The sequence below is a fragment of the Pyricularia grisea genome (genome assembly GCF_004355905.1).
Source record: "Pyricularia grisea strain NI907 chromosome Unknown Pyricularia_grisea_NI907_Scaffold_4, whole genome shotgun sequence".
NCBI classification, from domain to species: Eukaryota; Fungi; Ascomycota; class Sordariomycetes; order Magnaporthales; family Pyriculariaceae; genus Pyricularia; species Pyricularia grisea.
The window spans coordinates 523,317-536,596 of record NW_022156718.1 but is presented as its reverse complement, the minus strand read 5'-3'; the positions used below and the strand labels follow the sequence as shown (position 1 = coordinate 536,596).

Below are 13,280 nucleotides of genomic sequence, written 5' to 3'. Positions count from 1 at the left end.
GTCAAAAGGGAAGCCTTTTATTTTATTTTATAAAAGAATAAAGAAAAAAAAAAGGAGTTGGGAGAAGTTTGTTTGCCTCGTCTCACCTGAATCATCTCACTGCTTCCGCTCTCTGGCGAGTTGATGAGGACGTAATCTCCGGGCATCCCAATGACCCTCTTCATGCCCGTATCTTTCTTCTCCACGGGTATGTCGTAGGCCACGACGTCGCCGACCCGGACGTTCCTGCCGCGGCGGTATGTGCGGTTAATGACGGCGGCCTCGCCGACGACCTCAAAGGTCGGCAGCATCGAGGGTCCCCAGGTGGCCGAGTAGCTGTAGCCGTTGTAGAAGAAGACGTGGAACAGCGCAAAGGTCTTGAGGACCCATATGGTTGGCTTGATGGGAAAGAAGGTCGAGCTGCCGGAGAGCCGTCCGAGCAGCTTGGATGAGAAGGATGCCATTTTTCTTCTTTCTATTTTTCCTCCTTACGGCTGTCTCTCTCAGCCTCTGTCTTCAACTTTGGTGAGGCAGTCTTATCCAGACCCTATACCAGCCGTCTCCGAGAGGTCAAATCAATCCATTCAGACACGTGTGACTCCACCGAAGGAAAATGAAATAGCAAAATAAATGAGACAGAACCAAAAAAAAAAAAAAAAAAATAACATTTGATAATTTTTATTATCGTCAAGTTGAAGGGTTGGTCCCCTAATAGCACAACCAATAAACCACCTGCATCCACTGGATCGAGTCTACGGTACATGGACAAACCTCAGCTTCCCGCACAAAGCTTCTCTACTACGTCAGGTGCCGGCTTCAATGCTTTGTCAGCCAAGCTGCAGTAGCTTTGAGGCATGCCAAGCTTCTCAACCCCTGTACCTGGCTACAGCTCCACCCACTGTGAAAAGCTCCCAGGAACGGCAAAGTTGAGCTCTTGAGCCGGGATACTTGCAGATGATGTATCCATACACGACCTACCTTGCACTTTTCACTTGCCGCGACTTTTGATCATCCTGCAAGCCTCCCGCCGAGTCCAAACTGCGTCATTAACGGGAGGAAAAAGACGCTACCTCGTTCTTTGCCAGCCCCAAACCGCGACAATGATTTGCCCCAAGGCACTCGCAGTGCGCTCAAGACCAGTCGCGGCTGGATGCATGCGCATGCTGGCGAGCACTGCACGTCCGACCATATGCCTGGCGCAACTTGCCTCAAGGGCACTACCGACAGTGACGGACCAGAGGCTATCGACGAATCAGATACGATGCTACGCCAGCAAAAAAAAGTCAGCAAAATCGCATCCGGGGCTAACGTCGGCTAATAAGGAGCGGGGATCAGCTCGCCGCAATGATCGAGACGAGATCGAAGAAGAAGAAGAGGAGGAGGAGGATGATGATGATGAAATCTGGAACTTTAAAAAGATGGGAAGGTTCCCAAGGGACGAGGAACTTCTCCAAGTTTGCGAGAAGATAGTATTCCGCGAAGCCACCGGGCTGTCGGAGCCGCAATCGCTGGCGGAAGTGCTCAAGAACGCCGACCTCAAGACCAATCAACTAGAGTGCATCGCCCTCCCTGGACCCACGAACAGGGGTCTTCTCTACCCGGTCTGCCGATTTATGAACCGGGAGCAGCTGAGGCGGGAGCAGAAGGAAAAGGAAAGGGCGGCCCGGAAGACCAAGGTCATGACCAAGGAGATGGAGATCAACTGGGCAATCACCAAGCACGACCTGGGCCACAAGATGAAGCAGCTGCTCAAGTTCCTGCAGAAGGGATGCCAGTGCGAGATCACTTTCCAAAACAAGGTCAGGGGGAAGAAGAAGGCGACCATGGAGGAGATGCAGGAGACGGTCAGACTGGTGAAAGAGGCGATTATGGAGATACCGGGGGCAAACGAGTACAAATCTGCGGATGGCAGTGTGGGTTCGCCTGTCTACAGGATGTTTTGGCAGGCAACGCCGAAAAAAGGAGCAGAGAAAGAGTCTTCTTGAGTCTGTGACTTTGAAAAGCTCTACAGCAGGGACGTACGTGTACAAAATCGTGGAGAGTAAGAGGGCAGTTCGACCTAGCTTGGGAGCGAGCTCCATGGACTTCTACCGACTAACTCAAGCATTAGAAGACGCATAGTTGGGAAAATAGGAAGCCTAATCGGATGGCAATTAGTCAGAATTTTGTATAACAAGGGCACTGTACTGAATTGTTTTTTTTTTTTAGCTGGCATTCATTAGTGGCGCAAGATTTGAATTTGGTTCTAGATCTAGAATTAAATCTAGACTAGATAGAAGTAGAGCTTTGCTTGTGTAAATAAATGTACGTACATCGGTTATGATCTGAATTGGACTCATCTGAATGGTTGGCTGAATCGTGGGGTATGTATGCAAACATGGGGTGTCTTCAAAGCTTTTGTCTGCAAGGCGGGATTTCAGGCGGGGCAATTTCCACCACCAAGCTTAGGCACAAATGGGTGACTCAACCTTCGCGTGTAGGAACAGCCAGGCACAACATTAAAACAGGATTTAAAACTGTTCACAGGGGATTAAAAAAAAAAAAAAAAGAATTACCGGCCCTTCTTTTGCATTATTGGCTGTTTATCGCTGGAAGCCTTGTCCGCTGTCCAGGAAGCTTCTCACATTTTGGTGGGAAATAAATTCATTCAAACAACACCAGCAAATCATAACCCCGCGAAATCCCTTGGGAAAGCTTGATCACGGGATTTGGACTGGTGCATACAGCGCAGCACGGCGCACCACCGATATGGCTTCGGTCGCGACCGATGGTCCCACTCCGGGTCCTGGAGCAGATGTTGCCAGTGCTCCCGACACATCAAAGATGACAGACAAGCCTCCAGCCCCGGCGTCAGCGTCTGGCAGCGCAGATGCCCCGGCTGCTGCTGCTGCTGCTGCGGCGGCGGCGGCCCCATCAAAGAAGATGACCGCGGCCGCCGAGGCAAAGGCCAAAAAACAAGCAGAGAAGGCCCAAAGGCGAGCACAAGCGATTGCCGCAAAGGCCGCCGCCGCTGCCCCTCCGACAGGTCCCGCCTCGGCAACTGAGGCCCCAGCTACGCAGCCTTCCGTACCGGGCGCCTCAGGGGATGGAGCAAAGGGTGCCAAGTCAAAGTCGAAGCAGGATGGACCGCAGCAGGTGCCTGGAGGAGGACGCCCTGCACACGGTGGAAAGCAAGCCGCCGCTTCCTCGCATGCATCATCACAAAAGGAGAAAAAGGAGGCTAAGCCTTCGGCACCGTTGTGCTTTAGCCATCTTCCAGTCGCCAAGAGGATCTCCCTGCCAGAGGCCGACAGGGATGTACACCACGCCGTGCTTACACTTGGCCAGAAAATGGGGACTTTTGCCATGAGGGAGAACATTTCCAGGCTCAGAGGGACGTTGTTGGCGTTCAAGGAGGTATGAGGCGATTTTGGCCGTCTGGTTTTCTTTTCCCCCTGAGTATTCACTAACGCCTGGTGTAGGTTCTACTATCATACGAGGCGCCGGCTGGCAACTCGTTTTCGAGGCACTTTGTTCCATACGTCTTGAATCCACAGATCGAATATCTGACCGAGTGCAGGCCTATGTGCTTTGCCATGGGAAATGCAATTCGGCAGATCAAGAGCCGCGTTTCAGAACTAGACATTGACACCTCCGACAAGACCGCCATCAAGACACTCTGCAAGACGATCGATGCCTTCATAGAGGAGAAGATCAACTACGCTGAGGTCATTGTAACCAAAAATGCAGCAGATATGATTGCCGATGGCGATGTTTTGTTGACGTATGGCCACCACAGGCTAGTACAGAAGGCTATGCAGCTGGCATGGGCCGACGGCAAGCGCTTCTCGGTTGTGGTAGTGGGTGACAGCACTGGAGCAAATGGCCGGGACCTGGCCAAGCTATTGCACACGGAAGGCGTCAAGGTTTCATATGTCCCGAGACTTGTCGAGCTCAGCGGCATCCTTCGTCCAGGCACCAAGGTGATGCTTGGCGTCGAGTCTGTCTTTGCAAATGGAGCCCTATATGCCCCATTGGGCACCAGCGATATTGCAGCTGCGGCAGCGCTACGGGACATACCTGTCATTGCTCTCTCCGAGTCCATCAACGTTGACAGAGACCGCGTGGCAATCGAGCCCCTGACTTACAACGAAATCGAGCCAGACAAGTTTACCGGGGACGGGTTCAGGCTGCTCTTTGATACCACCCGTGAGGAGCATGTATCCGTCTTGATAACCGAGTTCGAGACAGAGACCGGAAACGCCCCGCCTAGTGCTGTTCTTGCGATTCTTCGGAAACAGGATGACCCTAACTGACCTTGGTTTGAACCGGCAGGATTCCTGTGGCTTTGAGGACCAAACCTGGTCCACGCCATTCCTGTCTTGTTCTTGTCTTACTCAAGGTGGTGGAATTGTTGGGAACCAAAATGAAAATAAATAAAATAAAAAGAATAAACAGTAAAATGTATGCTACGACAGTTTGTGCGTAGCCTCAGACTGGATATAAAAGACTTGAATTCCGATTGTGTGATATGACAATCCAAAGTTACCTGACCGGCACTGAGAAGCTAGAAATTGATCTCTTCTCTTCCGTAAAGGCCCTCGATTCCACGTATCTAATTGCCGTTGTAGTAGCTTCCCCGTCGGTTTCCATCCCCATCTAGTGGGCAGCCGCCTCGGCCTCGGCGGCCTCCAGCTTCTGTGCTCTCCTTGCACGCTTCTCCAGCAAGAATTCTTTCCTCTGTGCCAACATTGCGGTTTGCCTGTCATCGACGCCCTGCAACCAGTATCCAAAGCTACCACCGACCGCACCGAAGAAAGGGTAAGCCCAGAGGCCCTGCTTGTGGAACAGCGGCACCATCTGGAGACCCAGCTGCCACGCTCGCACGGCCACGCCTGTCCAGCTCGGAAAGAAGGTTAGCTATTATGACCTTTTTTTTTTATTTTTTTACTGATCAATTGACCATCGACGGGCTGGAACGGCAAATTGTCGTGATTTCGAGAGGCGAAAACGCACCGAAGCCGGCCCAAAAGACGACTCTGGACACCATCTTATGTGATTGACTTAGTTGTGTATCGTGCTTCGCTGCGAGGGGAAGCTCAGGGTTTGGTCGACGGCTCTACGGTGGCCTGGTTCGACGATTTCGGTGGGATCGCAAGTCGCGACTGTGCTGTGAGGTATTGTTGTGGATTGGGGTGTCGTCAAGTTGGTACAATTAACTCAATGGCCGAGCAAGCTTCCTAGTGAGTCCCGCCGACGCGAAGACCCAATTCAATTCAGTCCCGACGTCAAGCTTGCTCAGAGCTTCGGCGATACAGTTTATCCTGAAGCCGTCAATTGAACCGTCCGCTATTGGCTGCTCGTAGATGGAAGAACCCCACACTGACCCGATAAACCCTCCCCACATGTAATGTAACACTGCAGGTACGCTTAGCTGACCCTTGCAACCTTGGCGACAGGGACGAGAACATTCAATCAATCAATCTCAATTTAGAAGGCGCGCGCGACACCTTTTCGCGACCTTCAACCTCTTTTTTTTCTTTAGTTTAGAAACTATTCCTGCGACTGGAGCAGATGTCACTCGCTCACCACCAGCATATTTTCTCAGACAAAGCCTTACAGCGGAGTAAGGCAGGTTGATTTCTTTCCATTCTGAAATTTCGACAATCTTCGGCAAAGATCCTCGAGCAAATCCACCATACACGTTGCTCGGCTAAAGTCAAAAAGAAAAGCACTGCGAAATCCCCGCTCGTTAGCCATGTCCAGCCAACAGAACCAGTTCCTCGCTCGTTAACTTTGGGTTGGCACAAGTTTTCAAATTTGAAGCCCAAGGAGCTCAGTCAAGTTGGAACCATTTTGCCATTCACCAGCGTACGACCAGCACGACCCCCTGAACCAATGGCTGCGGCAACAGCCATGCCAGTCGTTGAGGAATCTCGGGGTGATATGGCTCCGGCCTTGAAGCCGCTGTCTTTCAAGGCATCTGAGCTTCCACTATCGTCGGCCGTTCGGTCTGCGATCGAGACGCTGGCACATGGGTTCAAGAAGAAGGGTGGATACGACGAGATTCGGAAGCAGGTCTGGGATAAGTTCGAGGCGAGCGTATGTTTGATTTTTGCCATTTCCCAAGTTTCGTCTGGAAGTTTTGCAGCCAAGTTGTGGTGGTGCTAACTTGTCGAACTGCAGGATTACGAGGCACAAGTTACGAAATCCATTCTAGAGGTTGCGGAGCAGGAAGTCGAACGGAATGCACATCAGCTCCTGACGCTTGATCGGGGCAAGGCTGCTGCCCTAATCGATGGAGCTCTTGATCGCAGCGGTGTTTATCAGAAGGCCGAGGCCGTTATTGAGAGCCTGATCGACTTCAAGGCAATAGAGAACAACATTCGCGAGTTGAGGCGGGCCGAGATTGGCGAAGAAGCAGCCCTTGCTGAACAGGAGCGCGGTTCAAAGACCGACATTGCTTACGCTGCAGATCGAGCTGCTAGGCAGGCCGAGCGCGAGAAGGTTAGGGACGAACTTCGGAAGGTGGAAGAGATGAAACGGAAGCTTGAGCGGGACATTCGTGAAAAAGAGGAGCGAGCCGCTAGGGAGGCACGAGAAAAGGAGCGTGAGGCGAAGCGCAAGGAGCGCGAGAAAGAGAGGGAACGAGATCGCAGCAAGGACAGGCGCGAGAGGCGACGTGAAAGTCGAGACAGGTCACGGCGCGGAAGTAGAGACCGTGACCGTTCGCGCTCGCGCCGCCGGGATCGTTCACGAAGGCGTGACAAAAGCAGGGATGGGGTCAGAGACCGCGACCGCGACAGGCATCGTGACTCTGACAGGAGAAAGAGCACGAGGGATGACGGTCGGTCCAAGGAGCCATTGTCTCAGAAAGACCTACAGCGCCTCGAAGAGCAAGCGCTCGCGGATCTTTTGCGTGAGAGCACCAAGGACACGCCAAAACAGCCAGAGCTTGAGGTTGATGAAACCCTAGTACCACCACCGCGGAAGAAGGCCAAACCTGGATCAGCAATCTTCTCCCGCAGTGATTCCAACCCGGATGTCAAGAATGCGTCGGAGGGCAAGAAGCTGTCATCAACAGCGACCATTGTCAAGCCATTGACACCAATTCCGAAACCATCGGCAAAACCTGAGGTCAAGACTATCAAGGAGATCAGGATCAAGACGGTACCCATGGCCGAGGCCCCAGCTCCGCCTCCACCTCAAGTACCGTCCAAGGTCGAAGCACCTACTGGGGAAACCAAGGACACGACAGCTAAGTCGGGCAAAGAAGAGCCGCCAAGCAAAGACCGCGAGCAGGGTCGACGAGCTAGCAGCATACAGCGATCGTCTGATCGTGACCGGGACCGTGACCGCGCCCGTGACCGTGACCGTGACCGGGAGAGGTCACGAGACAGAAATACCCGAGATAGGAGCCGAGCCCGGGATCATAGTCGACAATCTCGGATTGATGACCGAAGACGGTCTGATCGTCGATCCAGATCTCCTCGGCCCAGACGTGATAGTCGCAGCTACAGGGATCGCAGCAGGTCCCGAATCAAGACAGATAGAAGGGATGAAAGAAGCCGGTCCAGGACCAGGGTGGATCGTCGTGATGACCGCAGAGATCGCAGCCGCTCCAGAATACGCAGGGATGATCGCCGAGATGAACGGAGGGACGATCGCAAAGACGACCGACGCGATAATAGGCACGACGATCGACGGGATCGAAGGGATCGAAGCCGATCTAGGGCGCGCTCTCCCAGAAGGGCGCGCAGCAGCTCAAGACGAGCAACAGAACGACGTGGAGCAGACCGGGGAGTTTCCTCAACGAGATCCACTTGGAGACAGCGCAGCAGATCTCGGGCGAGGTCGCCTAGACGGGACAGGAGTAGACCCAGGGATCACTCCAGGGCTGGACGTGGCCGCGACCGATCCCCTTCTCGACCCAACAAATCCGATACGGAGAAGAAACCAACTACAACCTCTTCTGCTGCTGACAATGAGAAAGATGTCGCTTCCAAGGAGACGACGAAGGCAATCCCAACAACAACTTCGAAAGATCCAAAGCCTTTGGTCCCAGCACAAACCAACACTTCTGGAAGCTCCGAGACGAAGAAGTCGACCTCTGCTTCAAAGGCCGATGTTGGAAAGCCTCCAGAGAAAGCTGATGGTGACAAGGATAAGACGGTAGGCAGAGCTGTCGACGACCGGGATGCTAGAGGTGATAGGCGCCATACCAGGGATCGCAGCAGATCACAAAGACGGTCAAGGAGCCGACGCCGCAGCAGAACACCAATCCGGCGCGACAGAAGCACACGGCGCCGCAGCCGCTCACGTCAAGACGCTCCATCCACAGCCACGCGACCACCCCACAGTCTCGATAGGGAAGGGAAAGAGGAATGGAAGCAGGAGGAAGTACGCAAACGAGAGAAGGAAGCGCGCGCATACTTGGCAGCACAACGAGAGAACCGAGATCGACCAGCCTTGGTCTCGGGCTCGGATGACAGGCGCAGTCCAGGTGACCGCTCACCAGATGCCAAGCGCACTGTCACGACCAGCACCCGCGAAGAGATTGACCGTTACGTGCCTGGCGATCGTCGATCAAATATTGATCGACATACCACGGCCGGGCGAGATCGTAGCCGCAGTCGCGACAGGGACAGAGATCGAGCCAGAGATAGAAGTCGCGAGAAGGACAGGCGAAATGATAGAGATCGGCGCGATGACAGACGGGACGACAGACGTGACGACAGACGTGAGAGACGCCGCAGCCGTTCCCGAAGTCGTAGCCCGCGGAGAGACAGGGAGCGGGATAGCTATCGAGACCGAGATCGTACCTCACGTCGAGATAGGTCAAGGAGCGCATCTCTCAGGAGGCGTCGCGATCGCAGTCGGGAACGAGACAGGGCGAGGGACAGGGACCGCGATAGGGAGCGGAGTGACCGCCCTTCACGTCGAGACCGATCAAGGAGTGCGTCTGTTAGAAGGCGTCGCGACCGCAGTCGCAGTCGTAGCCGTCAACGGAGTAGAAGCCGACGTTAGGACCCTCCGCTTGCCTCCACATACAGACCTGAGCATAGCAACGCCCACCCTACCTTGCAAATTCCCAAGGCTCCCAAGGCTTTTGGAGGCGGCAACATCTCGGCGGCCATGCCATTTATCACGGGACAGCATCACTCTGTCGCTATTCCCACTGGACAGGCCTTGACACGTCCCCCCATCCCTCGTACTGGCCCTTTTGTGCCGGGTACAGCCCCAGCAGGTCCCAGGTCCTGGCCGAGCAGCCAAGCTGCAGGGAGAGGTCAACCTCGAGGAAGCACTCCCCGACCTCTTGGAGGCGAAATGGTCAGCTTGACGCCCCGATTTGTCCCTCGTGGGACTCCGCAGAGCTACGGCATGCCTGCAGCCCCAGGCACGACAGACTCGTGGGCATCGACAGTGCCAACTCGTCGCACTGATACTGGTGGGCAAGTTACGAGATCTCAGTATCCATGGCAGAACCTGACAAAGCGGAATCGACCCCGCTGATCAGTGTATTACGACATGGTTGATTTTATGGTTCAGTTTGTGTGGGAATTGTTCAAGTAGAGCCGTTCATATCGATGCCCTGTTTTGTTTCTTCTTCACATGTGGATATGGATATGGATCAGCCGGGCTTGGGTCGCCTTTGGTTTTGGTCAATGCCTTCTGCAGTTAGTTCTGATATGGATTGAGGATGCAATACCCGTTTACCGGCAAAGATTCATGCTTGTACTGAGTGCTTCACAAGGGACAGCTAATTTGATGAATGGAAACTCACTCGTACAAAACTGCGAATTACTTGCATAAGGACTGAGTCTTGTCTGGTTAATCATCTGAATATTCGGGTTGGTGGCAAACATGTTCGTGGTTCTCGAACGGATTGGCCCTTGATCAAGAGATGAAATATCAAATTCAGTTTACAGATTCGAATTTGCTCAATATTCTCGATAACTAAAAAGAATACTCAAAAAGTAAGATACTCCAAAATCGCTTTATCTTCCCCCCTCCGTAAAACGCCCAACTAAAAAAAAATCAGATCCCCGTGGTTCTATTATATTCATTTCATATTGCTTACTGCTTCGACCACCGCACAGTTTTCCTTGGTATGTCAAATCAAGGCCCCGTTGCGCTTCCACTTTGTGTGGCCCGCAGTAATGGGATACCGGGTACTATCGACGACCGATGATGGCCTCCTTCAGACTGTAGGTGCCGTCATAGAACATGGCAAATGTCACGAGCACAAGGACGAGCATCACCACGCCTAGAATCATGGCACGGCGAACGGCAGGAGACAGGCCCGCATCCCCAGAGGGGCTGACCATTGCGCGTGTCCAGTCGGCGACAGCGACGGAGCGGGACTTGATGACGTCCCACCCGAGGCTGTAGTACGTCAGAGCGGCGAGGGCTATCGAGTAGCCGACAAACTGCATGAAGGTAACCTTCTCGGCGTAGAATAGGACGGCAACCACGATGAGGAGGATGTTCTTGAGGATACCAGACAGGGTGAGGACGAGGGATGATGTCTTGCCGATCTGATGATTTTGAATCCGTCGTTGTTAGCTGCCTGGAAATGCTGAATTATATGATTCAGGGAATACAATCTAACATACCAGCATAACGCTCGCAACATTGAGCATGAAGGCCACCAAAGCGTTGAGCACAAGCATGACGATGCCCACGTTGACCAAATCCGCAACTTGGAAGGTTTTGGCTTCAACGATAAGAGCGACAAAGATGTTGGTGACGGCGCAGACGGGGGCGTAGTAGTAGAGAGAGACGAGCGGATCCATCTTCTTCTGTTCCGAGTCGCCAGCCAACATGACCTCGATCATGGTCAACCTCAGGGCCTCGAATACGATGCCACCCAGCTGATAAATGACGCCTATCCAGCTGAAGGAGATCTCGCCCAAGCTAGCAATCATGACACCCAAGACAATAACGCAGACGTTGGCGAAAGTCTTGGCTGAGGGCTCCTTGAGGCGCCATGCCCATGAGAAGAGAAGGACGGCGACAGGGGCGGCGGCCTTGAGCATCTGGATGAAAGACACGGATAGGTACATGTAGACCATGTTGGAGCAGACGAGGGAACCCGAGTAGAGAAGGCCGATGGGGACGACAGAACGCAAGTAAATGCGACCAGTCATTTTGACCTCCTTACGCCCATCGAGCATGGTCGTGGTGCGAGCAAGGACCTGCGTCGCCACGGTTGAGAAGATCATGTGCCAACATGTTAGGATGACGGCTATTGGTAGTGAGAGTGAAAAAGTTAGTTATCTCGTTCAAAGGATGGACCGATAAAAGGGACCTTGTTGCTCCGAGGCGTCAAGTGATGTGAGCTCCCAATCATAGCAGAGTATTAATACTAATACATACGGTATTCTGTAAGATATGGTCGTTAGCAGATGTTCGTAGTTAACAAATGTAGACTTTGTGTCGGATAGATTCAACATCAAGAATTGCTGAAAGTTGACAGCCAACAAACGGGAGGATGAATTAATAAAAGGGAGAAGGAAAAAAAAACATACTGAAGGGTGTCTCCTTGTTATCCAAGATCCACTTGTTGAACAAGATGGTGCTGTTGGAGAAAAAGATCCAGCTCCTAAAGAAAATATAGGCGACAACATATAGGGCTGTTGGTTAGCAAATGAACGGTTGAGGCGTTTGGTTCCGTTTTTATTTCTTTCCAACATGGGGATAGTGGCAGAAAGAGGCGTACGCGATGTAAAGCGCGGGATGGAGTCCACCCCCGGTGGCTTTTTCCATATGCGCCGACATGTTAATGGATTGTTGTCTGTATTTTTTTTTCCTTCTTTCTTTCGGAACTAGCCAAACTGAAAGGCGCGTCTCCTAGCAAGTCGAATCCTTATTTTGTTCCTTGTTCTGGTAGGATTGATTGGAGAAAATCAAGTGAGAGTGAGACGAAGGAGAAAGGTGCTGCTGCTGCGAAAGGAATGGCCTGGAAAGCTGAATCTCAAAGCTTATTTGTGTTCTGCGCAGTAGCGAGTCTCACGAGTACCAAAGGCGGGTACCCAAGATACCAGCTAAGTTAATTAACTGATTAGGTTGGACCTTATGTTTCAATCCGAACTCAAGGGTCCGGGCCGAGCGGGCTAGCGAAAGCCAGACGGTATATTGCTGAGACTGTCGCAAAGAATGAATATGGTGAGAAAGGACACGACTGGCAAAGATACTGTAAAGCTGTAAATATTGCTAGTACGAAACGAACAAGGGGTGAAAAGAGAAGGGAAGCGCTTGACTGCGATGCAGATGAGACGGTGGGGGGCAGGCTATCTTAATATGGAAATGGAGTAAGCAAGCGACTACCTATCACTTGGGGCGAGCAAAAGGTGAGATGGGAAACACAAAAGGGATCGAAAATTAGAAGATGAGAGACATTTGCTCCGCAGTTAGATTGACAAGGCGCGCATCATATGGATGACAAGCGAAAAAGGATCAGCCGCACCTCACTTGGTGCCCGCCGCGGAAAAGAAAATGCAGCGCAAAAGAGGCTTGCTTGCTCGACAGAGGGGTGAGGAATGAAGGGAGGGAAGCCTAAAATGGATGGATATGAGCAAGGGGACGACGGCAGGGCATTTCCGGGTTTGCTGACTGACTGACTGACTGACTGCTTTCCCAGCAAAAAGGCCGAAAAGGAAGGAACCCTTTTCCCTACATACATCTTGGCGCCCAGGCGTACTGTAATCCAATGACAGGGGTAGTAGAGAGGCAAAGTAATTACAAGTACGGTAGTAGCATCGAAATAAATTGCGGAAAAAAAATGCTAGAATAAGCTTTGAGTCCAAACGCGCAACGAGTCCGGTGTCAGTGTCATCTTGTTATCTGTTTTTCTCAAGTCGGCCTGGAATGCTACATAGTCGTAGGGAGAGGAACGAGGCGTATAACCATGCAACTCAGCTCTCTAAGAATAGTAATTAGCGCTTCCGCTTTTTTTTTTTTTTTTTTTTCTCTCCCTCTCTCTTTACTTTTCATTTTCATCCTTGTCTTAAACAGCCCAGTCTGGTCCTCTTCCCACTTTGCTAGGCATCAGTTTGCGTTATCGCCATTGGTCTCCACAGGACCCCAGGACCCACCTAACCTGCCAGACCCTGGCCTGTCGAATTCTTTGCACCTAACAAAGCTTGCAAAGCTCGTACCAGGTGCATCTGTGTGGCACCCTTTTTTTTGGTTGCGACTCCGCCTACCTGAAAATTGCTGGGGTAGTCAGGCACACGCAAAGACAAGGTGTTGAAAGTTATGGTTACCTTGCAAAAGCCTTTCCAATGGGACCATGCACTCGGGTCCCGTCTCTGACATTG

The 13,280-nt window shown here is 52.2% G+C and overlaps 6 protein-coding genes across 6 annotated transcripts in view; 3 read left to right on the top strand and 3 right to left on the bottom strand.

Annotated features, from left to right (window-relative positions):
* PgNI_06890 (uncharacterized protein) overlaps positions 1-698 on the bottom strand; it is a 1,322-nt gene extending 624 nt beyond the window's left edge. Inside the window, exon 1 of the mRNA XM_031126909.1 lies at positions 87-698. Within this exon, the coding sequence (XP_030981159.1) occupies positions 87-443 (357 nt within the window). The 5' untranslated portion in view covers positions 444-698. The remainder of the gene's footprint in view (positions 1-86) is intronic.
* Positions 699-1,079: 381 nt separating this feature from the next.
* On the top strand, positions 1,080-1,964 carry PgNI_06889 (uncharacterized protein; the record flags this gene model as incomplete). The annotated part of the gene is made up of 1 exon (XM_031126908.1): positions 1,080-1,964. One exon carries the CDS (start codon positions 1,080-1,082, stop codon positions 1,962-1,964), a length of 885 nt encoding a protein of 294 aa, XP_030980532.1.
* Positions 1,965-2,727: 763 nt separating this feature from the next.
* Positions 2,728-4,274, top strand: PgNI_06888 (uncharacterized protein; the record flags this gene model as incomplete). Its single annotated transcript, XM_031126907.1, has 2 exons — positions 2,728-3,375; positions 3,441-4,274. The coding sequence occupies 2 exons, from the start codon at positions 2,728-2,730 to the stop codon at positions 4,272-4,274; spliced, it is 1,482 nt and encodes a 493-aa protein (XP_030980818.1).
* A 343-nt stretch (positions 4,275-4,617) lies between these two features.
* Positions 4,618-5,008, bottom strand: PgNI_06887 (uncharacterized protein; the record flags this gene model as incomplete). Its single annotated transcript, XM_031126906.1, has 2 exons — positions 4,618-4,853; positions 4,975-5,008. 2 exons carry the CDS (start codon positions 5,006-5,008, stop codon positions 4,618-4,620), a joined length of 270 nt encoding a protein of 89 aa, XP_030980539.1.
* An 848-nt stretch (positions 5,009-5,856) lies between these two features.
* On the top strand, positions 5,857-8,985 carry PgNI_06886 (uncharacterized protein; the record flags this gene model as incomplete). The annotated part of the gene is made up of 2 exons (XM_031126905.1): positions 5,857-6,060; positions 6,145-8,985. The coding sequence occupies 2 exons, from the start codon at positions 5,857-5,859 to the stop codon at positions 8,983-8,985; spliced, it is 3,045 nt and encodes a 1,014-aa protein (XP_030980540.1).
* Positions 8,986-9,875: 890 nt separating this feature from the next.
* On the bottom strand, positions 9,876-12,729 carry PgNI_06885 (uncharacterized protein). Its single transcript, XM_031126904.1, has 5 exons — positions 12,587-12,729; positions 11,681-12,516; positions 11,490-11,563; positions 10,575-11,206; positions 9,876-10,496 (listed from the first exon to the last, which is right to left on the bottom strand). The coding sequence occupies exons 2-5, from the start codon at positions 11,737-11,739 to the stop codon at positions 10,134-10,136; spliced, it is 1,128 nt and encodes a 375-aa protein (XP_030980537.1). The 5' UTR covers positions 11,740-12,516; positions 12,587-12,729; the 3' UTR covers positions 9,876-10,133.
* Between the last annotated feature and the right edge of the window lie 551 nt (positions 12,730-13,280).

Bases quoted from the DNA above. Each gene is read 5' to 3' on its own strand.
- PgNI_06885 (XM_031126904.1), bottom strand. From the start codon at position 11,739: ATGTCGGCGCATATGGAAAAAGCCACCGGGGGTGGACTCCATCCCGCG. The intron at 11,564-11,680 runs GTACGCCTCTTT...TATTTTCTTTAG, and splicing joins CATCCCGCGCTTTACATCGC to GAGCTGGATCTTTTTCTCCA. The intron at 10,497-10,574 runs GTATGTTAGATT...CAAAATCATCAG, and splicing joins ATGTTGCGAGCGTTATGCTG to ATCGGCAAGACATCATCCCT.